This window comes from Phyllostomus discolor, chromosome 6 (assembly GCF_004126475.2).
Source record: "Phyllostomus discolor isolate MPI-MPIP mPhyDis1 chromosome 6, mPhyDis1.pri.v3, whole genome shotgun sequence".
NCBI classification, from domain to species: Eukaryota; Metazoa; Chordata; class Mammalia; order Chiroptera; family Phyllostomidae; genus Phyllostomus; species Phyllostomus discolor.
Genome location: NC_040908.2, coordinates 159395232 through 159422018, shown reverse-complemented (window position 1 = coordinate 159422018; position 26787 = coordinate 159395232). Strand labels below are relative to the sequence as shown.

The 26787-nt window shown below is 37.2% G+C and overlaps 2 protein-coding genes across 2 annotated transcripts; both read left to right on the top strand.

The window, feature by feature from the left end:
* Positions 1-442: 442 nt before the first annotated feature.
* LOC114499539 (olfactory receptor 5M3) lies at positions 443-25975 on the top strand. The gene is made up of 2 exons (XM_036029440.1): positions 443-535; positions 24987-25975. Exon 2 carries the CDS (start codon positions 25022-25024, stop codon positions 25952-25954), a length of 933 nt encoding a protein of 310 aa, XP_035885333.1. The 5' UTR covers positions 443-535; positions 24987-25021; the 3' UTR covers positions 25955-25975.
* LOC114499538 (olfactory receptor 5M8-like) lies at positions 2328-16408 on the top strand. The gene is made up of 3 exons (XM_028515793.1): positions 2328-2908; positions 8378-8383; positions 15472-16408. The coding sequence occupies exons 1-3, from the start codon at positions 2328-2330 to the stop codon at positions 16406-16408; spliced, it is 1524 nt and encodes a 507-aa protein (XP_028371594.1).
* Positions 25976-26787: the final 812 nt, after the last annotated feature.

Below are 26787 nucleotides of genomic sequence, written 5' to 3'. Positions count from 1 at the left end.
CTTCTGGACTGGGTCCTGAGACAGTGGAGAAAGGGAAAGAAGTGCATTTCCTCTTTCTCTTTCTCCCCTCTCCTCTTCTTCCCTCGTCTGAAAGGTTGTTTCTTTTTTTATATTTGCTGCCATAAGGATAGTTGAGAAATGGGCAAAAATGGAAGAAGAGTTTTGGGGCTTCAATTGCAATATTGTTAAAAAACTTGAACATTGGAAAACTCTTCTAAGGCAGAATGAGTCCCATGCAGGTGTCATGGAGCCTTAGAGCTGGGGATGGAGGTGGTATTCTTTATCCCGTAAAACAAAGGATTTTAGAGATGAAGTTATCAACTCTGCAAATTTTTTTCTGCCTAAATGTATTCCAAATGAGATTATCTAATTTCAAACAACTTTAACTGTAATTATTGATCATTTTTTAGCCATTAGTTAATGCCACAACTTTTCTTTAATTATCCTGAGACTCTGGAGTTATACAGTCTTGGTCTGATCTACTTTGATTGTTAGCATTCTCCTTTCTCCAGAGAAAACTTTCCTTCCAAATGAGGTGAATGGGAGGTAGTGCATCACCTTTGTGGACACATCTGTTTATTCTCACTATGGCAGTGAGATTTATCTTGTTGCCTCTTCTTGCCTTTCCTGGTCGCTACCCAGTGACAACCATGGATAGGGCCCATCAAATTGTAATTGAACAAAGTGTAGTTCTGGAGGTTAAAAGAAGAGTTTTTGGAATAATACTGTGTCTTAGAAATGATATTTAACCTTGAAAGGAACAACAAATTTCTTTTTTGTCTTTTTTTTAAAGATTTTTATTTATTTATTTTTTTTAGAGAGAGAAGCGAGGGAGATAGAGACAGAGAGAGAAACATCAATGTGCGGTTGCTGAGGGTCATGGCCTGCAACCCAGGCATGTACCCTGACTGGGAATCGAACCTGCAACACTTTGGTTCGCAACCCTCACTCAATCCACTGAGATATGCCAGCCAGGGTGGAACAACAACTTTCCATCACACCTTCATTGTGCCATTGAAAAGCTGTCTCAACATTTTTATTGGGTAGAATTACAGTGTGTGTTCCATGTTCACTGAGGCTGATGAGATCTCCCTCTATCCTCTCTTCCTGAGATAAGTCAATGTAAGCTAAACCAAGTTTAACAGATTTTTTTCCATAAAAATTCCCATGGTGTAATTTTACTAGGTAGATTGTGTGTCTCTAAATGATTGGATAGGATATAAAGATTTCTTCTTATTATTTGATGAATGTATATTTGTGAATTTTTCTTCATAATCCTTATTAACAATATAAAAGAAACTAGTGTTTTCTTAGGAAAATAACTTGGAAAACGTAGTTCTGGAAAAAGGGGCATGTGATACAACCTGTATTTGAAAATAAATTTGCAAAACATCCAGGAAGCTTTCTTATAACTCCATTGGATCTCAAAAGAAGAGCCAAGCATTTCCTACTTTCTTCCCTTGGTGTAACTCTGTAAGAGTGTATCATGGTTTCAGAACATTTACTTACCTTAATACCACTATAAATAGTAACACTAATCTCCTTGTTTTACTTATTTTTGAATCTCCAGGACACTACAGTGGATGCTACCTAGTAGATTCTAATTACATGTGATATGCAAAAGCATCAGTACGCAGGGAATATGTATAATGTATGAATACGTATGAACATGAATAAGTGGTTCACCCTTTTAACCTGGTTTTGATGATGACTGTGATTAGTTTGTGCCTCCTCAGTTTAAGTGAGTACAAGTATGAGATTAGATTAAAAATATTTTTTATATGGCATTTGGAGCTGATGGGTTATTTGACTAATTGGCTTTCTCATGAAGAATATATTTATAATAAAGAACACGTGGTATGAAAATTTATTTTTGACTTATGATCAAAAAAGAAGTATAACTCTTTATCAATATCTAAAAAATGTGAAACTACCAAAACATGCCAGCATTGGAAAAGAGAGTTGTCTAAAAGGTAGTCTTGGAATCTGGCTAATCGCAATATTTAATACTAGCATGTTTTAATCACAATAGTTAGTGTAACTGCTATATAGTAGAGCCCATGTATTTATTCATCTTAGTGACCACCAGAGGACTGCTGGAAATAATGCAAAAGCAGTCATAGACATGTAACGAGGACAACAATGAAAGTGAGCATGGATGAAAGTATAAATTAATAATTAAAATTTCATATTCAAATTTATTTCCTTTTTTGTGATCACAGAGATTTATAACTAACACTGAGAAGATGCTCATAAATAATTAAAACTTGATTTTGAAATTTATTTCCTTTTTGTTATCACAGAGATTTGTGACTAACACAGAGAAAATGCTCAACTTCACTGATGTGACAGAGTTTATTCTTTTGGGACTAACCAGTCATCAGGAATGGCAAATTCTCTTCTTCGTCATTTTTCTTGTAGTCTACATTGTCACCTTAGTGGGCAATATTGGCATGATTATATTAATTAAGGTCAGTCCACAGCTCAACAGCCCCATGTACTTTTTTCTCAGTCATTTGTCATTTGTGGATGTGTGGTTTTCTTCCAATGTTACCCCTAAAATGTTGGAAAACCTGTTATCAGAGACAAAAACTATTTCTTACAATGGCTGTTTGGTACAGTGCTTCTTCTTCATCGCCCTTGTCCATGTAGAAATTTTTATCCTTGCTGTGATGGCCTTTGATAGATACATGGCAATCGGGAAGCCTCTGCTCTATGGCAGTAGAATGTCAAGGGTTGTCTGTATTCGACTGATCTCTTTCCCTTACATATATGGTTTTCTGACTAGTCTGGCAGCAACATTATGGACTTATGGATTATACTTCTGTGGGAAAATTGAGATCAACCACTTCTACTGTGCAGACCCACCTCTCATCAAAATGGCCTGTGCTGGGACCTTTGTCAAAGAGTACACCATGATCATACTTGCAGGTATTAACTTCACGTACTCTCTGACTGTAGTTATCATTTCTTATCTGTTCATTCTCATCGCCATTCTACGGATGCACTCAGCAGAAGGGAGGCGGAAGGCCTTCTCCACCTGTGGGTCCCACTTGACAGCTGTCATCATATTTTATGGGACTCTTATCTTCATGTACCTCAGACGCCCCACAGAGGAGTCTGTGGAGCAGGGGAAAATGGTGGCTGTGTTTTACACGACAGTGATCCCCATGCTGAACCCCATGATCTACAGTCTGAGGAACAAGGATGTGAAAGAGGCTGTGAACAAAGTGATGAGCAAAATATGTGTAACAAATTAAAATAAAATTGAGTGAATTTTGTCTTCTATGTTATATTTGTCATCAGATTGTGGCTTAGTACATAGCTAAAGACCTTTTACAAAAGCTAGAGACTGTACATTGAAAAGAAAAAAAGAAAGACTCAGATTACAAGAAAAGTAGTAGATGGACCCATTTCTGATGATGTAAGAAGTGAGGATAACTAAAACTTCATAAATTAACTAATGAAAGTTTATTTGAGTCAAAGTTCACTAGCACACTAATAGAAATTGTTCAAATTCTTAGCTAGAATGAACAGGTTTTGTTTGTCTTATTAAAATGCATTAGATGAATTTGGGAAATATCAATGTGCTTATTGAGAGAGTAAATGAGGAAAAAAATATAGTATCTTTTATTTAATTTTTTAGAATGAGGACATACAATAGCCCCCCTAAAAGTTGTGAGATTCTGTGATATTTAGTGCTTTTTTGAATATGAAGTCAAGGTGTGTTCAGTGACAATTACTTTGAAAATAACAATCTTATGGTATTTAATTCCTATTCAGTTTTTTTGGTTTTTAAGAGATACAACATGATGTCTTTCTTTTACAGATTCTAATGACTTCCATAATTTATCCCCAAAGTTGCCATATACCACACTGTGTACATGTCATGTTCTCCTGCCAAGGGTGTCTAGTCTAAGTGAAGAGTGGGTAGGAATCCTGGACAGTTGGTCCGTTTTGAAAGCACTGCTCTCCAGATTCCACTTAGCACATTAAAATGATGCTGACATGGAATATTATGCACATTTGTGTCAACACAGTACTTAAATATTTAAAAATATTTTTTGTATTTGAAAGAAATAAAGTATTTAGGATGTTCTCTTTCTTATTACCAATAACCTGTCCTGCCAGGATAATGTTAACATGGTTGGGATCTTTATTTTACCTCATTTTGTGAAGTACCAGCATGAAGCAACAACTTAAAAACTAGGATTTCCTTAAAGGTTCTTTGTCCTCAGTAGCTACACATATAACCTGATGTTTTGATGCAGACATGCATAACTACAGAAATGTAGTTCACAGATTTAAACTATACATTTATTTAAGTAACTACAAATTTATCTGCAAAGATAAAAAAATATAAAATAATATGGTTGCTCTGGGGGGGCCTCCGCCCAAAGGGCCCCTTGTCCACCATGGATGAAAATAAGTTTAACAAGACATGATCTGCTTGGGGAGGAAAGGTGGCTGATCTCTCACAGGAGAAGGGCCAAGAGCCTGTTCCTCAATGAGCTTTTATTGGGTTTGTTTATACAGGAATTCAGGTAAAGCTCATTAATCATTGCCAAGAAGTAAGGATCAAACAATAGATAACAAAGAACTCTGAGGGCCTATTTTGAGTCAGAGTCAGGTAGCTAAAGACCTGTAAAACTTTGAGGAACAAATTTACTTCTTGTTTGGACCCTTATCATTTCATTGAGAGCATTCTAAACAAAGCAAGTTTCACAGGATTTTACATATTCTTTCTTAGGCCTGATTGCCGGGGCAACCTGCCCTTTCCAGCACAGTGCTGCACCACCCTCTGTCTTTGTTTCAGGCTTAGGTGGAGCAAGGGAAGTAAGGCAGCCAAGTGATTAGGAGATTTCTGGCAGACGACGAGGACTCAAGCTTTATCAAAGCCAAGGGGCGAGGGTCCTTCATCCCCTTTTGCTGTAGCCCCCAAAGTCCTTCCTTGGGGGCCTCTCATGTGATCATGCCTGTCTTAGATCATTCCCCCCTTGGGGAATCTTACCTGTCATTAGTTAACTGACCAAGCATTGGGGACCAGTTATGGATGAAGTAAAAGGAGCAGAAGCAGCGCTCCTGCCAGGGAGATAAGCTTTTGTCTCCTTGGTGGCTTATGGTCCAAGGTCACTCCCTCAGCCTTAGCCTTGGTGGGGTTACAGCTTCTGAAACAAGGCAGGGTGGCTCCCAAAAGGTTGCAATATGAGGAAAAGCATTTTTCCTTGTTGGTTCCTGTTCTTATTTTCCCCAAGGGAAACCCAAAATGCATATGAACTCATTTACACACACACACATATATATATCATGGGCAACTCTTTAAAACTATTCACATATAAACAAACTTATTTTAGATTGAATTGCAGTATTACTGTGTCTCTGGTTATAAACCATGAATTCCATAAATAATTTAAGATCTAATTTCTGTAATATTACTTTTGGAATGTGTTACAAGTATTTTCTTTTGAAATTAAAACCATTTATTGTAGAACTGTTGATAAGCCATGTTATAATACAATTCACAGTATAATTTTAAAGCATTTTAATATTCATAATCTGTTAGCAGGTAAATTTGGATAACCTTTGTTGCTTCTGTTTTTTAAAGGCTAAATGCTTTCCCAGCTGACTTTCTGAGAGAATTACTTTAATGTTACATGAAGAATGATGGCACCCAAGATCAATGTTAAGTCATGTTCCAAATTTTAAATTAATTTGTGTGTGGTGGACAGTGTGGGGGGTGGGGACAGCATGAAAGAAGGTGAAGGGATGAGTCAAAGAGCCTATCCTCACACACAGACATAGTGTGGTGACTGTCTGAGGGAAGGGGGGTGGCAGAGGCTGCATGGAAGGGGGCAAAGAGGAGGAAAATGGGGACATCTGTAGTAGTGTCAACAAGAAAAATCAAGTTTAAAAAAAGAGAAGGAGAAAGCTAAAATAATTAGATCACTGAAAATTTAGAAAGTTAATTTGTGAGTGACTTTGGACTATTCAATTTCTGTTATTCATCTAGTTAATTTTTAGGTTGCAGGCTATTATGTCCAATATCTCTTCTGGTTCATAATTTCCATGAGCTGGCAGAACTTAAAAAGAAATTTTGACATTAGCTGAAAATTCAGGATATTTCTGTAAAACACTTTTTAAAATAGATTTTATTGTTACAGTAATTCCTACATTTATCAACTTTGTTATATTTCAACATCTCCCCTTGTCACTCTTTCATGCTCTTTCTGTCTCTAACACACACACACACACACACACACACACACACACTTCTTTTCAAAGCTACATTTTCTTGAAAGGGTACATAATATATCATAATAGCCTGGTGAGAAAAAGTTCATTGGATGCATTTTCTCCATAGTAAATTAGGAGGAACTCAGGAATTCTGGGTACTTGGGAACTGAGGAATTGAGGAGAAAACTGCTTGAGCACAATTATGTCTATAATTCTTCATGTTACATTGAGATAGTATACAGTTTAGAGTTTATGAATAAGCCAAGGTTGCATTCTGGGTCTTTCACTTGCTAGCTATGTAAATCTGGTAGAAACACTTAATCTCATAGTTACTTCCCATATGCATATTTTAATTCTTCAACATATGGATAATATTAGAAGACTTGCTGTAGTTAAGGACCTAAAGGCAGCCTGAATTACCTGGGTAAGACTGTTCTGATAACGAGTTTTCTCTTACCTTACACCTCAGCTGACAAAAATATCTTAATATGTTTGTGATAATGTGTTAATTTAACTCTGCCAGCACAAAGTTATGGGGGTTTATCAAAGGCAAGGTAGTGTAGGTTTTTAATGTAATTAAACACATACCCACTGCCTATCAAGGATAATGTTTATTAATGGAGAAACATTCTCAACTATTTTACCTTAACCCTTATGAGAAATTGCTGAAGTATTTTTAAAAATATATATTATTGATTATGCTATTACTGTTGTCCCATTTTCCCTCTTCACTCCCCTCCACCCTGTCCACCTCCTCCCACCCACATTCCCCCACTTTAGTTCAAGTCCATGTGTTATAAGTTCTTTAGCTTCTACATTTCCCATACTATTCTTGCCCTCCCTCAGTCTATTTTCTACCTACCTTCTATGCTACTTATTCTCTGTACCTTTTCCCCTTCTTTCCTCCTCCCACTCCCCTGTTGCTAACCCTCCATGTGATCTCCATTTCTGTGGTTCTGTTCCTGTTCTATTTGTTTGGTTAGTTTGCTTTTGTTTTAGGTGTGGTTGTTAATAACTGTGAGTTTGATGTCTTTTTACTGTTCATATTTTTTATCTTCTTAGATAAGTCCCTTTAATATTTCACATAATAAGGGCCTAATGATAATGAACTCCTTTAACTTGACCTTATCTGAGAAGCACTTTATCTGCCCTTCCATTCTAAATGAAAGCTTTGCTGGATAGAGCAATCTTGGATGTAGGTTTTTGCCTTTCATGACTTGGAGTACTTCTTTCCATCCCCTTCTTGCCTGCAAGGTCTCTTTTGAGAAATCAGCTGACATTCTGATGGGAACTCCTTTGTAGGTAACTGTCTGTCCCCTTATCTCTTGCTGCTTCTGGAATTCTCTCCTTCATTTTAATTTTGGGTAATGTAATTATGATGTGCCTTGGTGTGTTCCTCCTTCGGTCAAACTTTTTTGGGACTCTGTGCTTCCTGGACTTCCTGGAAGTTTATTTCCTTTGCCAGATGGGGGAAGTTCTTCTTTATTATTTGTTCAAATAAGTTTTCCACTTGTTGCCCTTCCTCTTCCCCTTCTGGTACCCCTGTAATTCAGATGTTGGAACATTTAAAGATGTCCTGGAGATTCCTAAGCCCCTCCTCATTTTTCTGAATTCTTATTTCTTCATTCTTTTCTGATTGTATGTTTTTTTTCTTCCTTCTGGTCCACTCTATTGATTCGAAACCCGGATTTCTTTCCATCACTATTGGTGTCTTGTGCATTTTTCTTCATTTCACTTAATGTAGCCTTCATTTTTTCATCTAATATGTGACCAAAATCAACCAATTCGGTGAGCATCCTGATCACCAGTGCTTTCAAGTGCTCATCTGATAGGTTGGCTATCTTTTGGTTGCTTAAAAGTATTGGCTGTGGAGCTTTGATTTGTTCTGTCTGAGCCATTTTTTTTGAGGGGTGTGGAGTCTGTTCATGCCTGTTACATATTGAGAGGCGGAGCCTTAGGTGTTCACCAGGGCGGGGCAACCCATTGCTGGGTTTTGACGCTGTATGTGGGGGCGAGGTCAGAGAGGGAACCATGCCACTTGCCCTGCACTCTCTCAGATTTTTGTCCCCTCTGCTGCTTCTCACAAGCAGATTGGGCCCTTCTGGTGCTGGATCCTAGGTGGGTGGGCTTGTGTACATTCTAGGACCCTGTGGGTCTCTCCAACAAACTCTCCTGTGAGACTGGGAGATTCTCCCAGCACTTCAACCCCTACAGGTGTTTTCAATCATTGCTTTTAGGCTTTATTTCCTGGTGCTGGGTCCCTGGGTTGCGTGGTCTGTGTTGCTGCCGGTTTTCGCCTGGTTTATCTGCTCTCAAATGTGTGAGTGTGGACAGCCAGCTACATTGCAGCCTCACTGGGTCTGCTCCTTGCCCTCCGAGCCCGGGGTCTGCCACTGGATCCGCCAGTTGCCCCTGCACACCTGAGGTTTGCCAACTGCCTCCTGCACCCTGCACGCCCACTGCTGCCAGCCACTCCTTTTTCCTGGGCCACCCTTCCACCCCTCTCCACCAGCCTCCGACTACGCCCCTCTTACCTGTCTGGATGAATGGTTGTCAGACTTCGGTATAGGTCATTTCTCTCTCTGTTCTGGTTGATTTTTTGTTTCTATATTTTTGTTGTCCTTAGTTTTGGTTGTGGGAGAAGGAACAGTGTGTCCACCTATGTCTCCATCTTGGCCAGAAGTCCCAGCTGAAGTATTTTTTTTATGGATAATTCTTTTTTAAAAAAATTTCAATCATTGTTCAAGTACAATTTACTCCCTTTTACTCCCAATCCAGCCTACCCACCCAACCCTCACCACTTCCCTCCCATTACCAACCCTCCCTCTAGTTTTTGTCCATGTGTCCTTTAAATTTGTTCCTGTAAACCCTTCCCATTCTCCCCTGAAATTCCTTCTTCTCTCCCCTCCAGTCATTGTCAGCCTGTCCTCTTTTTCAGTGTCTTTGGTATATTTTGCTTGTTTCTCTGTTTTGTTGTTTAGGTTTCTGTTAAAGGTGAGATCATATGGTATTTGTCTTTCACTGCCTGGCTTGTTTTCCTTAGCATAATTCTTTCTAGCTCTTTCCAAGCTGTTGCAAAGGGTAGGAGCTCCTTCTTTCTTTCTGCTGCATAGAATTCCATTGTGTGAATGTACCATAGTTTTTTGATCCATTCATTTACTGATGGGCATCTAGGTTGCTTCCAGCACCTAGCTATTGTAAATTATGCTGCTATGAACATTGGGGTGCATAGGTTCTTTTGGATTGGTGTTTTAGTGTTCTTAGGATATAGACCCAGCAGTGGAATTGCTGGGACAAAAGGCAGATCCATTTTTAGTTTTCTGAGGAAGTTCCATACTGCTTTCCATAGTGGTTGTCTAGTCTTCAGTACCACCAGCAGTGCACTAGGGACCCCTTTTCTCCACAACCTCTTCAACACTTGTTCGTTGCTTTGTTTATGATGGCCATTCTGACTGGTGTGAAGTGGTATCTCATTGTGGTTTTAATTTGCATCTCTCTGATTGGTAGCGATATTGGACATCGTTCTTGTGTCTTTGGATTTTCTTTATGTCCTCCTTGGAGAAGTGTCTGTTCAAGTCCTTTGGCCATTTTTTAATTGGGTTCCTTGTCTTCTTAGATTAGAGTTGTGTAAGTTCTTTATATATTTTGGAGATGAAACCCTTGTCTGAGGTTTCATTGGCAAATATGTTTTCCCATACAGTTGGTTCTCTTTTTCTTTTGACACTATTTTCTTTAGCCATGCAGAAGCTTTTTATTTTGATGAGGTCCCATTTGTTTATTCTTTCCTTTATGTCCCTTGCTCTAGGGGACATGTCAGTAAAAAAGTTTCTGCGTGAAATATCAGAGATTTTTCTACCTACGTTCTCCTCTAGGACTTTAATGGTGTCATGTTTTATATTTAAGTCTTTTGTCCACCTTGAATTTATTTTTGTATAAGGTATAAGTTGGTGCTTGAGTTTCATTTTTTTGCACATAGCTGTCCAGTTCTCCCAACACCATTTGTTGAAGAGGCTATTTTTACTCCATTTTATGTTGCTGCCTCCTTTGTCAAATACTAATTGACCGTAGAAACTTGGGTTTATTTCTGGGCTCTCTGTTCTATTCCATTGGTTCATGTAGCTGTTTTTATGTCAGTACCAGGCTGTTTTGATTACAGTGGCCTTGTAGCATAGTTTAGTGTCAGGTATTGTGATCCCTCCTACTTTACCCTTCTTTCTCAAAATTGCAGCAGCTATTCAGGGTCATTTATGATTCCATATAAATTTTTGAAGTGTTTGTTCTATGTCTGTGAAATAAGCCATTGGTACTTTAATAGGTATTGCATTGAATGTGTAAATTGCTTTGGATAGTATGGACATTTTGATGATATTAATTCTTCCAATCCATGAACACGGCATGTGTTTCCATTTGTTTGTGTCTTCCTTGATTTCTTTCCTGAGTGTTATGTAGTTTTCTGAATACAGGTCTTTTACCTCTTTGGTTAGGTTTATTCCTAGGTATTTTATTTTTCTTTTTGCTATTTCAAACGGATCTTTTTCTTGATTTCTGCTTCTGCTGTTTCATTGTTGGTGTACAGAAATGCCTTTGATTTCTGAATATTGACTTTGTATCCCGCTGTTTTGCCAAATTCATTTATTAGGTCAAGCAGTTTTTTGGTGGAGTCTATTGGATTTTCTATGTACACTATCATGTCATCTGCAAACAGTGACAGTTTTGTTTCCTCCTTTCTGATTTGGATGCCTTTTATTTCTTTTTCTTGTCTGAATGTTGTGGCTAAAACTTCCAGTACTATATTGAATAGAAGTGGTGAAAGTGGACAGCCTTGTCTTGTTCCTGATCTTAGTGGAAAAGATTTTCATTTTTGCCCATTGAGTATGATGTTGGCTGTAGGTTTCTTGTATATGGCCTTTATTGTGTTGAGCAATGCTCCCTCTATTCCCCCTTTGCTGAGTGTTTTTATCATAAATGGGCGCTGTACCTTATCAAATGCTTTTTCTGCATCTATTGATATGATCATGTGGTTTTTGTCTTTGCTTTTGTTTATGTGATGTATTACATTTACTGATTTGAGAATATTGTACCATTCTTGCATCCCTGGAATGAATCCCACTTGGTCATGGTGTATGATCTTTTTAATGTACTGTCGGATGTGGTTTGCCAGTATTTTTTTGAGGATTTTAGTGTCTATGTTCATCAGTGATATTGGCCTGAAGTTTTCTTCCTTTGTTGTGTCTTTATCTGGTTTTGGAATTAGGATGATGTTGGCCTCATGAAAAGGGTTGGGGAATCTCCCATCTTTTTGGATTTTTTTGCAATAGTCTGTGAGAAATAGGGTTAGCTGTTCCTTAAATGTTTTGTAGAATTTTCCTGTGAAACCATCTGGTCCAGGGCTTTTGTGTGTTGGGAGTTTTTTGATTACTGCTTCAATTTCTTTTGCTGTTATTGGTTTGTTTAGGCTTTCACCTTCTTTTTCATTGAGTTTTGGAAGATTATATTTTTTTCTAGAAATTTGTCCATTTCACCTAGGTTTTCAAATTTCTTGGCATGCAATTCTTCATAGTAATTTCTTACAATCCTTTGTATTTCTGTGGTATCCATTGGAATCTCTCCTCTTTCATTTCTGGTTGTGTTTATTTGGGTCTTCTCTCTCTTTTTCTTGATGAGTGTGCTTAAAGGCCAGCTAAAGTATTTTAAAAAAATTGTTTTGTGGTTACAGTTAGTGTGTTTACTTTACTAATGAAATTTTTAAGAACACTTAACCACTAAAAAATTCAACAATTATATTTACACAAAATACATCATGGACTAGGAAAGCAGAATAAATCATGTGCATACTTTAGCTTTCTCCAGTTGCTCTCATTTGCCCTTGGACTTTTCTAAAAACAAAACAAAACAAAACAAAACAATATAAGATAAGCAAAGGAAAAAGGGGGCTAGATATACCCCTTTGTTTTCCAAATGAATCAATGATCACTGCAAGGATACTATGTGGCAGAATATGTTCTTGCTGCATTGATGGCCAAGTAACATGAATGAGTAACTTTCTTTAAAATGAAGCCCTTCCTGCTGGATAATGAAGGCAGCAGAAAAGAGTGGTGTCCAGAAATGCACGGCTTCATTCAAGCAGTAGGCAAAGCCACTACTGCAAGAGCAGAGGAAGAAAACACAAAGGAGATGCTTATGCCATTCTTAAATTCCATGTGGAGATTCCCTGAGCTATCTTCAGGGAACTTGTATTTGGCAGAATTGACTGCTTAATCTTGTTGTTTTTAAGATGCCATAGGGAAAAGGAAACAATCTTATAAACAAACATAAGTACTGATTTTCCTCACATTATATTTGAAGGCTCACAGATCTTTCCCACCACTTTATAGGTAGGACTGTCTATTTTGTGTGAAGGACTAGCAATGGTGGTATCATTTATACTTGGAATTAATTTCTTATTTAATAAGAACAAGTGTATGGATAGAATAAAGAACTGAATAGCAATAATTAGGGTTGATTATAAGAGAAGTATTAATGCTCATGATTCCAGAATTTTTATTTCTTCTAAATATTAAACAAAGGAGAAGTAGAAACAAAACATTTCTTGTGATGGCCTTATGTGCTTCACACATGGTTACAGATAGTTACATGATTACAACTTTTAACATCCTTGGAGGAAACCGTTGTTACAAAATTTTCCAAGTGAGAACACAGAGGCTCATAAATATTACATTTTCTATAATGTAGAGTTAATATTGAGCATGGTCATAATTTTTTAAGTCAAATCTGCTTAGTTCAAAAACTTATGGTTGATATTATGAGATGAATTTCAATATTCAGTTTACAAGAAGCATTTTAGGATAAAAAATATATATTTTTAATATTGAAAAGCGAAAATATACCTTGGTAGAGCATCATTAAGGAAGATAGGATCTCAGACTAGGGCATGAACACATACACAGGTACGATATATTTCCATGTTCTCTGGTAGGAGAAGAGAAGATAGTGGGACACCCCACTACCCACATGAAAATATATGCACACATAGTGAAGAAAGGGTCAGATGCTCAGAATGATATGTAGAGAGAAAAATAGGGAGTTCTTGAAGTCATTTCAGAAAGAAGAGTAGAGGTAAGAAAAAGGATGGGGGAGAAATAAGAAAAACCAAAGATGTTATGAAGCTGGGGATTAAGTACTATGAAGCAGCCCATGAAAAAAGTCCTCTGTGGCCCTGGCTGGTGTGGCTCAGTGGATTGAGTGGCTCAGTGGCTCACTGGAATGTGAACCAAAGGGAATCCTAGTCTAGGTTGCAGGCCTGGGTTGCAGGCCAGGTACCCAGTAGGGGGCATGGGAGAGGCAACCTCACATTGATGTTTTGCTCCCTTTCTTTTTCCTTCCCTTCCCCTCTCTAAAAACACATAAACAAAATCTTTAAACAATTTTTAAAAATCCTCTGTGGTTAGGATACAGGAAGGGAGTTTAGAAAATACATATGCCCAATATTTCAATGTAATTATTTTATTCTTTTGCAACAAATATTATCTTCCAGCTACATTCCATAGAATTGCAATGTGTGTGTGTGTGTGTGTATGTGTGTGTGTGTGTATTTGTGATTTTGGATTTCTAAATGGCATGGAATAAATGAATAGGAAGTATAAGACAATTTAAAAATGTCTCAAAAGGTAGAAGTTGGGATTATCTAGGTGTTATCCTAACAATTTTTAAGTCACAGCATGGTCCTTGGGCATAACCTATGAGAATTAATTAAATTCAAAATAACAATTGTGACCTCGTATAATTATATCTTATGTAGCAATCAGCCTTATAGTATCTTGAGTACTGATCCTAGAGGTTTGTTATTACTTGAATAATAATTTTAATTCATGCAACAGTAAAATAAAATACTAGTTAAACAATTTAGAGTTCAATTCTCATCTATATGCAACTGTGAGGGGATATGTCATTTCAGCGCTGCCACAATTTTAGGAGTTTCACCTTATTAACTCATTTTTCTGCCATCTCATCCATGGATCCAGGGTGGCTCAGCACTGTCCCCAAATCACAGGCACAGGAAACAGAACAGAGGAAGGGGAGGCTAACCCTCTGGTGTAAAGTCATGAAAAACACCGTTCCTGTTGTACAAAATCACACTCTTTCTTCACCTTCCCTTGGCTAGAACTACTCTTTTGTTATAGTAAACCTAGTTTGAAAGAAAGTAAAGAAAAGAAACATTTTTGGTTATTTTGTTTTGTGTACTACGGTTTTGCATTTTTTAAAAGTATTGTCTTAAAGAGTCTAGTGTTGTATCCAAGATGCAAGCACTTGTGTGGGTGCAGGGGAGGCTCAGGTCCAGCCCCCTCACTTCCCAGTGACTGGTGCCAGCACTGTGCTCTTTAATGTTTTCACAAGTATAGATGAATATGCTCAACTAAGCCATTGCCAAGGTCTAATTCAGGCCTGATGGGCTGAACAGTTAGTTTCTCCAAGGTTTATTGAATTGTTGGGAAAATGTTAGAAGAATTTCTGAAAGTTTCCCTGTACTTTCTATTAATTCCTATTCATGGTAACAGATTTATAATTATTCATTCTTTTTAAAGGTTTCTCTTTTTTTCAGTGTCTTCCCCCAAATGGCATCGAGTCAGTCTAAAATAAGAGGTACAGACTTTTCATTTTCCACAAAGAATCAAGTCCAAGTGTCAGTGCCCTCTGACAGAAAACCTAAGAGATTTTGTCTGGTAAGACCTGAAAGAATCAGTAGCAGGAAAAGGACTTCTGGTACAAGGTTTTCAATTTCTAATTAAGTTTTTTATTAAGTTGTGTGGTAAATTTATTTAGAGTAGTAGTATTTCTGTGTTTATTGTCACTGAGTGGCAAAATCTAGAATAAAAATTTAATGTGTGCCGAAGTAAAAAGCTGAAAATAGACAAAGTAAGAAAAGATACAGGTAGGAATGTAGTGACAGACACCACAAAGATATATAAACACAGAGAAAAAAGAGATCAATTAGCAAAAATAAAAATAAAAATTGAAGCTGCCTGTTGACTGAGACCCTGAGCTACTTTGCATGGGTTTGGTAACATTTGACTAGATTCTGTTTTAACTAAACTATTTCTAGTGTCTCCTGGGGAAAAAATAATCATAGAAAAGAAAGGAAAAATGCAGAGAAAAGGACACCCTTTAGGAAATATGAGTTTCTTTCCATAGAAAAAATTCTGAACTAATCCAAAGTTCTCACTTCCCATTGAAGAAAAGAGTGAGAAGAAACTTCACCTCCGTGTCTGAGTTCATTGTCCTTGGACTGACCGATGGCCTGGAACTGCAGATTCTCCTCTTCCTGCTGTTTCTGGCCACTTACATGGCCACCGTGGCAGGGAACCTGGGCATGATTGTGTTCATGCAGGCCAATGCCCAGCTCCACACGCCCATGTACTTTTTCCTGAGCCACTTGTCCTTTGTGGACCTGTGCTTCTCCTCCAATGTGACTCCGAAGATGCTGGAGATTTTCTTGTCAGAGAAGAAAACCATTTCCTATGCCGCTTGTCTGGTGCAGTGTTACCTATTTATAGCCTTGGTCCATGTGGAGGTCTATATCCTGGCTGTGATGGCCTTTGACAGGTACATGGCCATCTGCAACCCTCTGCTTTATGGCATCAAAATGTCCAAGAGGGTGTGCACATCCCTCATCACGGTGCCTTATGTGCATGGAGCGCTGACTGGGCTGATGGAGACCATGGGGACCTATGGCCTTGTCTTCTGTGGCTCCAATGAAATCAATGACTTCTACTGTGCTGACCCACCCCTGATTAAGCTGGCTCGCTCTGACACCACCAACAAAGAAACATCAATGCTTGTTGTTGCTGGAAGTAACCTTTCTTTTTCTCTCCTTATCATTCTGGTTTCTTACTTTTATATTTTTGCTGCTATCCTGAGGATTTGTTCCACAGAAGGCAGGCGCAAAGCTTCCTCTATGTGTGGCTCCCACCTGACAGCTGTTACTATATTCTATACAACACTCTTCTTCATGTATCTTAGATCTTCTTTGAAAGAATCTGTGGAACAGGGGGAAAGGGTGGCTGTATTTTATACCACAGTAATTCCCATGTTGAACCCCATGATTTATAGCCTTAGAAACAAAGATGTGAAAGAAGCATTAACCAAAGAGCTCTTAAGGAACAATATGTTTCCCTAGAAGATATCACTGTTCTTTTGGTCCCAAAGCATTTTCAAGAACTTTTCTCTAAATTAGAGGACAACATTTATGGTAAAATGAGAAATTTGGTACACCAGTAGGAAATATTGCAATTCTTCATTTATATGTTATTTTTATTGACCTATTTGAGGACATTGGTTAACAAAATTATATAGGTTTCAGGCATACAATTCTACATCACATGTATATTGTACAATAGTATGTGATCACCACCCCACGTCAAGTCTCCTTCCATCACCATTTATCCCCCCTATCCTCTTCTACCTCTCCCTGTCCCTTTAATCCCTCTAATCACCACACTGTTGTCAGTGCCCATGGGCTTAATCCCTTCACACTTTTCACCCAGCCCCCATTTCCTTTCACCTCTGATAACTGTCAGTCTGTTTGCTGTATCTATGAGTCTGATACTATTTTGTTTGTTAGTTTATTTTGTTCATTAGATTTCACATATAAGTGGGGCCCTATAAAACTAAAAAGGTTTTGCCCAGCAAAGGAAATCATCAACAAAAGGAAGGACAGCTCACTAAAGTGGGGGAAATATTTGTCAATATATCTGACAAGGGCTTAATACCTAAAATGTATCAGACACTTATGCAACTTAACACGAAAAAAACCCAAACAACCCAATTAAGAAATGAGCAAAGTGCCTAAATAGACATTTCTTCAAAGAGCACATACAGAGGAACAATAGACGTATGAAAAGATGCTCAATGTCACTAATTATCAGAGAAATGCAAATTCAAGCCACAACAAGTTAACCCCTTATATCTATCAGAATGGCTATTGTCAATAAGTCAAGAAACTAGTGTTGGCGAGGATGTGGAGAAAAGGACACCCTCATACACTGTTGGTGGGAATGCAGAGGGATGCAGCCACTGAGCAAAACAGGAGTTAACTCAAACCACTGAAAATGAAACTTTTTTATGACCCAGCAGTATAACCAAAGAAGCCTGAAACACCAATCCAAAATAATGCATGCAGCCCTGTGCTCACTGCAGTGCTAGTTACAGTGGCCAAGATTTGAAGCATCCTAAGAGCCCTCAGTAAATGACTGGATGAAAAAAGCAGTGGTACATTTACACAATAGAATATTACTTGGCTGTAAAAAATACTTTTTAAGACAACATGCATAGATCTGGAGAATATTATGTTAAGGAAAGTAAACCAGTTAGAGAAAAACAAGTACCATATGACTTCACTTATATGTGGAATCTAATGAACACTGCATTTTTAAAACTTTAAAGACTTTTCTTAAATCCAAATACAAAAAGTAAAATTTTTATTATGAAAGTTTACATTTTGTAACACACTTTTATTCATTTTGTTCACTAGTTGTTTTAATTTTATTGCCCTTTGTGCACATGATAGCATTTATGCTTACCTTTGGGTTTAGGTGGAAGTTTGTGGTTACTTGTGAACAGTGAGGTAGATTAGAATTCATATGTGTCCCTTTTCAGTTGAGCAAAATATTGTTGGTGAGAGAAACCTTCAGGAGGTGTTTTGCTCTCTCCATGTTGACAAGCAAGATTTAAGATTTAAATGCAGCTTCTTGAATGAGAAGTCGTGTAATAGAACCCCCTATCAACTCACAAAAGAAATGTAGAGTTTTGTGTGATTCTTCCTCATTTCCACCCATCTCAAGATCCACACCACCTGTTAAATTAGTCACTTCAACCTCTTGTTGCTGAAATGAATAAACAAACAAAAAATAACATCATGATGTGGTAGGCAAAGGATTGATTGCTCTACAACAAATGTGGTATACATCCGTGTCAAAGGAGAGAACTAGTGGTCTTCATGGACAATTGTCATGACAAGATTTTCATACAGTGTGCAACTATCTAGTGTCAATGATTTCAAACTCAAGAATCAAGAAGCAGCTAGAATCAGATGACTTGCTGGTCTGAGAAGCCCATTCTCTGAACCTCTAAATACAGAATACAGAATGCAGAAACATAGCTCTTTGGGCTCACAAGCTGAAGTACTGTGGGGTGAGAGAAATAACACTGTCTCCTGTCACATGTCTGTTTTACAAGATGAATAAATGTGGTCTGGAGGAAGATAAGATTTCTGGCTATCAGACCCCCATACATACCTACTTTTGGGTATGTATGGGGGTCTGACACCCCACCCAGGGAGGCTGGCACTGCCTTTACCCACCAATCAATATGTGACTCCCTCATCCCATCCCACTAACTATATAAGTTCTCAGGATAAATGACCTAATGCTTTTTGCCACCCTTGCCTTTTTCCTATGCCCTTTGCCTATGCCTTTTACTCCCACCTTGGCAAGGCCTGGTCTCCTCCATGGAAACGTATCTCTAACAAACTTTGCCTGCATACTAGTAGACTTGCTTATCTGTAGTTCTTTCCTGTGTGGACAAGAACAATTGAGTTTTTCCTGAAACAGTATTTAATATCCTATGATATTCACTTAAGATCCTATTTATGCCACACTTTATAATGACTATCAGATGGTGATAACAAATTTGTTGGTGTTTTGGAATTTAGAGTGTATTTTCATAAATATATTTAAACAAGTTATTTTTAGGAAATTTGGGGAAAAGTAGAGATATATTCCCCCTTTTTCCCCCCTTAAGTGTATAAAGATTATGATGTAATATACATTAACATCAATCATATAGTGAAAATGAGACTCCTTTTGGGTCAGAAATTGTGACTTTTAATCTGCCCTGCTAATTGTTGCTGTGTAATAGAATGAGGTAATTAGCAGTGCAACTCTGGATCATGTTCTGGAGTCAGGAATCTATTCCTTGATTTATTGAAAGTGTGACCTTGAGTAAGACACTGGACCTCTCTAAGACTTGGATTTTTTGCCTGTAAAAATGAGAATAATATAAATATCTTAGGAGATATTTGTGGGAATTAAATTAAATTGTCTGGCATGTGTTAACTTTAATAAATGAATTATTGTTGCTATGATTAAGTTTCTAGTTTTTCTTGTTTATAAACTAAGTTAAAGCACACATATTTTTCCTGCTATGATAAATTACAAATTTAATTATAAGAAATAATACTTGTTTCCTCTTTCTCTGGAAAATCCAAATGACATAGACTGAAGTACAGAACATAGGATACCTTTAAACAGACTGAGTAACACTATCACCAATTTTATTGTGATGCAAACCCAAAGCAAATTCTGTTAATTGATCCCAGGATACATCCAAACACATTGAATTGGGGGGGGATAAAATTGTGCAAATCTGTCAATTGGGACTACTGTAATAGCCTAAACAATAGAAAAATTTAGAAAGAATGACCCCTAATGGTGGCCTTCCTCCCTACGCCATCCTCCCCCGCTGCCAAAAAAGGAAATTCTACATTTACCTCTTCCTCCAGAGATGTACTTCCCCTAGGGTCATTTCTAGAGGAAGCTTCTTAATTACTTCTTTTTTCCTAAGGCAAAGATTTAAGGGAAATGTCTCTTATGGTCCTCCAGTTCTCTTCTGCCTGCTATGCATAAGCTGTTTTCCATTCTCTTTTTACTCTGCATCCTTACTGGGGGTATTTTTACACACACTCAGGTTGGTATACAAATGCATTTGTCTAGAACTGTCAGATGAAGGTTGCATCTTGAATTTTATGTTATTTTGTATTAATTAAGATTAATTATTCTTTAAATGTTATCTATGTGTACGTGTGCTGTTTATATATGTGAAAGAGAAGAGAAGTGATTGCAAGAGAGAAAGGGAGAGTGTTTTTATAGAGATTTGATGACTTGATTATTACAAACTATTCATGGAAGCTACAATTTTCAGGAGTTCATTTAATACTAATTGTTCCTTGTGTATTTGTTATGTGGTAACATGTAATACTTCTTTTCATGCTCATAAACACACAATGAAATGATTACTATTATTGCTGTTACATCACATTAAGGCATAGAAAATCTAAAAACAACCAAACAAAAAAATAAAAGTTGCCTAAGTTCATAAAATCATGGACTGAGCATTTAATCAAGATGATAGAAACAGAACTCTTCAACTGGAATATTGAATATTTTTTGCATTCCTAGTCTTGGGGAAAAAATCTACCTTTATTGGTGATTTAATTTGAAATACAGAGTTTTACACTATAAGGAATTTGAATGTATGTTTTTGCTTTTAGATGGTAAAGAAAAGTGCTTCTAAGATTCCCCAAATTCTGCAGACCACATACCCCCTAAGATCAGACCTAGCCCTTCTTTTACTTTCCCCACCAGTTCACCATTGCTGTTAGTTGGCTAACTAACATTCAGTTTCCCTTGTGTTTCACTTTTGTAAAATACCAACAGCGCCATTTTTTAGAGCCATTTTTTTGTGTGTGCCAAGTCATCTGTGGTACTGTGCAATCACATCTGACTTTCTAAATAAAAATTGTCTCTCACAAAGCTTTGCAAAATGCATCAGGCTCAGCAGCACAGGCAGTCACAGGCATAGTCTGTTGATTCAGATGTGAGTATGATCTGTTGACATGTTTGCAACTTCTTTTTGGGCTACAGAATCTGTATTCATCCCTGTATTTTCTCTGTCATCTATGATGGTGTCTAAAACATTTTTCATGTCTGTATCAAACTTCAAAAATCCAATTTCTTCTTCTTTAGAAAATTTGTTTCTTTTTAAAACTTAGTAGTTATATAAATACCATTGTTTGGGTAGTTTGCAAATATATCTGGGATCTGTTTTTCCTGCTCCTGTTCCTTTGGATGGCACACATTCGCAGGCAGTTCACAGTGATCTTTCCATCATTCCAGACAAACACTCAAATGCAATTCCTCTTCCTCTAGGAGCTTTGAGAAGCATCTCCAAAACTGAAAACACAACACACTTCAGAGCATGTATACAACAAGGAGGGAAAATATTTTATCGAGTTGTGTCCCTGCTGAGTATGAGTTTCTTTTTCTTTTTCTTGAATGCAGGGTAGGGTAAAAGTAGATTTACTATAGTTTGTACGTGAAACACAGAGTTTATTCTTGCATTACTATTGATTAATGATTGTATTATTTCCCCTGTGAACAAATGTAAACCTTCCCTTATGCCCCACCCTGTATGTGAGAGCAATTTTTAAGGGTGAAAGACAAAGCTAAGCAACCAGTTTATGATTTTAGTGGACTTCTATATTTAAAAATTAGTTTAAAATTAAGTTTATGTTTATGTCAGAAAGGGTCCACAAAAATTGTAAAGAGAAAAGATTGTCAGGAAGAACTGAGCCATCACAGGTCACAGACCCCTGCAGAGTGGCAGTGTGCACAGCTCACCTCACACTGAGAGAGCACAGCCCCACTGTGCACCGTGTTCACTTAGATGCTAGTCACATTACAACTGAGTCACATGTATAATCACATGTATATCTTTGTTTGCCTTGGGTTATCATTTTTTACTTCTATGAAAGTTGTATAAGTGCTATACACAATTACTGTATATAAATCAGGAATTTTTTAATTGAAGAAAACAAAACTACTTTCCACTCTGGTCTGATGCCATCCTTTATTTCTCAAAGACTCACAAAGATATTTCTTTAAGGTGGTAGGTAGTTTAGCTTTTGTGACATGAATGATAAATTGGTAGATAAATAATTTTGGCCAATTTATTAATACACAATACAATCTATGAGTAGTAAGCTGAACAATAACGAAGTGCTATTAAGTTAGCCTTGAAAATAATTTAAAGGAAACTCTCCTTTATGCGCAGGAGATTGAGAGCCACTGTAATTCAATGTGATCACATGTACTTTCTAAGCTTCAGTTTATCTCTGCATGTTTGTGTATGCTTAAGTCCCAAAGGTCTTTACAAATTGAACATTGAAAATCTCTTGATACATTTAAACAGAGTGACTAGGTGCCTATTTCTCCTTTGTAACCCTCAGGGCCATGGGACACAGTTAAAAAATGTGAAGACCAATAAAAACAATGTGTTCCTCACATCTCCAATACAACAAGACAGGTTGTCTGCTTTGTCAATCAACAAGCCCCTCCAGACATGCACACACAAACAGACTGAAGAGAAAGTGGAACTCTGCAGTGAATTGCCAAATGGTAAATATAAAAGAAACAATATAATTAGGGAATCTCCACCTGACTACCATCACAGTAATGACAGATTTACCTAAGAACATCACTGGCTGTTACCTAGTGGCTGAAAGTCTGAGGAGCAACATGGTATTCCCAGAGCAGTCTCTTCCCCACTCCCACCTAAACAGTACAAGTAATGCTTAATTCTTGTTAAGTAATAAGTAGAAAATACTTGTTAATTACAAGTATGGTGCTGAGACCTGGCAGATTTCAAAGCCAAATGAGAATGACGTAAATATATGTTATGTCTCCCTTGATGTGATAGAGAAAAGACAGCATCATTCCTGGGGCAATCATGCCTGAAATACATAAATGACATTAATTCGTAATGATATATAATAACAAATGGAAACAAAACCATTTTCAACAAAATCTCAGCTGGAAGCTTTTGGGAAATGTTGGTGTTGGGGAACAAAAACAGACTCAGATCCAGAGACCTGGCACCTAAAGGCAGGACACCCTTCTGGACTGGGCCCGGGACAGTGGACGAAGGGTAAGAAGGGCATTTCTTTTCTCTGTCTGTCTCTCTGTCTGTCTGTCTCTCTCACCCCTCACTTTCTTCCCTCATCTGAAAGGCTGTTTCTTTTCATGTATTTTCTGCCATAAAGATATTTGAGCAATGGGCAAAATTGGAAGAAGGTTTTTTTGGGGGGGGGGTGTTAGATTGCAATATTGTTCCAAAAAATATTGAACATTGGAAAACTCTTCTAAAGCAGAATGAATCCCATAAAGGTGTTATGGAGCCTTAGAGCTGGGGATGGAGGTGGTATTCTTTATCATGTAAAACAAAAGATTTTTAGAGATGAAGTTATCAACTCTGCAAATTTTGTCCTGCCTAAATGTATTCCAAATCAGATTATCTAATTTCAAACAACTTTAACTGTAATTATTGATAATTTTTTGCTATTAGTTAATGCCTCAATTTTTCTTTAGCCCGAGACTCTGGAGTTGTGCAGTCTTGATCTGATGTACTTTGATTGTTAGCATTCTCCTTTCTCCAGAGAAAACTTACCTTCCAAATGAGGTGAATGGGAGGTAGTGTATCACCTTTGTGTACACATCTGTTTATTCTCCCTATGGCAGTGAGATTTATCTTGTTGCCTCTTCTTGTCTTTCCTGGTCACTACCCAGAGATACCTATGGATAGGTCCCATCAAATTGTAATTGAACAAAGTGTAGTTCTGGAGGTTAAAACAAGAGTTTTTGGAACAATATTGTGTCTTAGAAATGATATTTAACCTTGAAGGGCACGACACCATTCCATCACACATTCATTGTGCCATTGAAAAGCTGTCTCAAGATTTTTATGGGACAGAATTACAGTCTGTGTTCTGTGTTCACTGAGGCTGATGGAATCTCTCTCTCCTCTCTTCCTGAGAAAAGTCAATGTAAGCTAAACCAAGTTTAATAGATTTTTTCCACAAAACTTGTCATGGTATAATTTTACTAGGTAGATTGTATATCTCTGAATGATTAGATAGGATATAAAGATTTCTCATTAGTATTTGATGAATGTATACTTGTGGATTTTTCTTCATAATCCTTATTAACATTATAAAAGAAGCTAGTGTTTTCTTAGGAAAATAATTTGTAAAATATTGTTTTGGAGAAAGGTGCATGTGATATAACTTGTATTTGAAAATAAATTTGCAAAACGTCCAGGAAGCTTTCTATAACTCTACTGGATCTCATAAGAAGAGCCAAGCATTTCCTACTTTCTTCCCTTGGTATAGCTCTGTAAGAGTATATCATGGTTTCAGAATATTTACTTACATTAATACCACTATAAGTAGTAACATTAATCTCCTTGTTACTTATTTTTGAATCTCCAGGACACTACAGTGGATACTACCTAATAGATTGTAATTACATGTGATATTCAAAAGAGTCAGTACACAAGGAACATGCATAATGTATGAATATATATGAACATGAAAAAGTGCTTCACCCTTTTAACTTGGTTTTGATGATGACTGTGATTAGTTTGTACCTCTTCAGTTTAAGTGAGTATAAATATGAGATTAGATTAAAAATATTTTTTATCTGGCAGTTGGAGCTGATGGGTTATTTGATTAATTGGCTTTTCCTTTAATCATGAAGAATATATATAATAAAAAAGAGATGGTGTAAAAATTTATTTTTGACTTATAGTCAAAAGAGAAGTATACCTCTCCATAAATATCTAAAAAATGTGAAACTACCAAAACATGCCAGCATTGGAAAGGAGAGTTGTCTAAAAGGTAGTCTTGGAATCTGGCTAATCACAATATTTAATACTAGCATGTTTTAATCACAATAGTTAGTGTAACTGCTATATAGTACAGCCCATTTATTCATCTTAGTGACCACCGGAGATCTGCTGAAAATAATGCAAAAAGCAGTCATAGACATGTACAAGGAAAACAATGAAAGTGGGCATGGATGAAAGTATAAATTAATATATAATTAAATTTGATTTTTAAACTTATTTTATTTTTGTTATCACAGAGATTTGTAACTAACATTGACCTAGAACTGGGAAAATGCTCAACTTCACTGACGTGACAGAGTTTATTCTTTTGGGACTAACCAGTCATCGGGAATGGCAAATTCTCTTCTTCATCGTTTTTCTTGTGGTCTACATTATCACCTTAGTGGGCAATATTGGCCTGATTATGTTAATTAAGGTCAGTCCACAGCTCAATAGCCCCATGTACTTTTTTCTCAGTCATTTGTCATTTGTAGATGTGTGTTTTTCTTCCAATGTTACCCCTAAAATGTTGGAAAACCTGTTATCAGAGACAAAAACTATTTCTTACAATGGCTGTTTGGTACAGTGCTTCTTCTTCATTGCCCTTGTCCATGTAGAACTTTTCATCCTTGCCGTGATGGCCTTTGATAGATACATGGCAATCGGGAAGCCTCTGCTCTATGGCAGCAGAATGTCAAGGGTTGTCTGTGTTCGACTGATCTCTTTCCCTTACATATATGGTTTTCTGACTAGTCTGGCAGCAACATTATGGACTTATGGCTTATACTTCTGCGGGAAAATTGAGATCAACCACTTCTACTGTGCAGACCCACCTCTCATCAAAATGGCCTGTGCTGGGACCTTTGTCAAAGAGTTCACCATGATCATACTTGGAGGCATTAATGGCACGTACTCTCTGACTGTAGTTGTCACTTCTTATCTGTTCATTCTCATCTCCATTTTACGGATGCACTCAGCAGAAGGGAGGCGGAAGGCCTTCTCCACCTGTGGGTCCCACTTGACAGCTGTCATCATATTTTATGGGACTCTCATCTTCATGTACCTCAGACGCCCCACAGAGGAGTCCGTGGAGCAGGGGAAAATGGTGGCTGTGTTTTACACGACAGTGATCCCCATGCTGAACCCCATGATCTACAGTCTGAGGAACAAGGATGTGAAAGAGGCTGTGAACAAAGTGATGAACAGAAAATGTGTAACAAATTAAAATAAAATTGAGTGAATTTTGTCTTCTATGTTATATTTGTCAGCAGATTGTGGCTTAGTACATAGCTAAAGACCTTTTACAAAAGCTAGAGACTGTACATTGAAAAGAAAAAAGAAAGACTCACATTACAAGAAAAATAGTAGATTGACCCATTTCTGTTGATGTAAGATCTGAGGATAACTAAAACTTCATAAATTAACTAATGAAAGGTTATTTCATTATTATTTGAGTCAAAGTTCACTAGCACAGTAATAGAAATTGTTCAAATTCTTAGTTAAAATGAACAGGTTTTGTTTATCTTATTAAATGCATTAGATGAATTTGGGAAATATCAATGTGCTTATTGAGAGAGTAAATCAGGGAAAAATATATTATGTTTTATTTAATTTTTTAGAATGAGGACATACAATAGTCCCCCTAAAGGTTGTGAGATTCTGTGATGGTTAGTGCTTTTTTGAATATGAAGTGCAGGTGTGTTTAGTGACAACTACTTTGAAAATAACAATCTTATGGTATTCAATTCCTATTCAACTTTTTGGGTTTTAAGAGATACATGATGTCTCTCTTTTACAGATTCTAATGACTTCTGTAATTCACCCCCAAAGTTGCCAAACACCACACTGTGCACGTGTCATGTGCCCCTGCCAAGGGTGTCCAGTCTGAATGAAGAGTGGGTGGGACTCCTGGATGGATGGGCCATTTTGAAAGCACTGCTCTCCAGATTCCACTTAACACATTAAAATGATGCTGACATGGAATATTATGCATATCTGTGTCAATACAGTACTTAATATTTTGAAATAACTTTTGCCTTTGAAAGAAATAAAATATTT

What these genes read in the sequence shown, in the direction of transcription:
- LOC114499538 (XM_028515793.1), top strand. Translation starts at nt 2,328, where the DNA reads ATGCTCAACTTCACTGATGTGACAGAGTTTATTCTTTTGGGACTAACC.
- LOC114499539 (XM_036029440.1), top strand. Translation starts at nt 25,022, where the DNA reads ATGCTCAACTTCACTGACGTGACAGAGTTTATTCTTTTGGGACTAACC.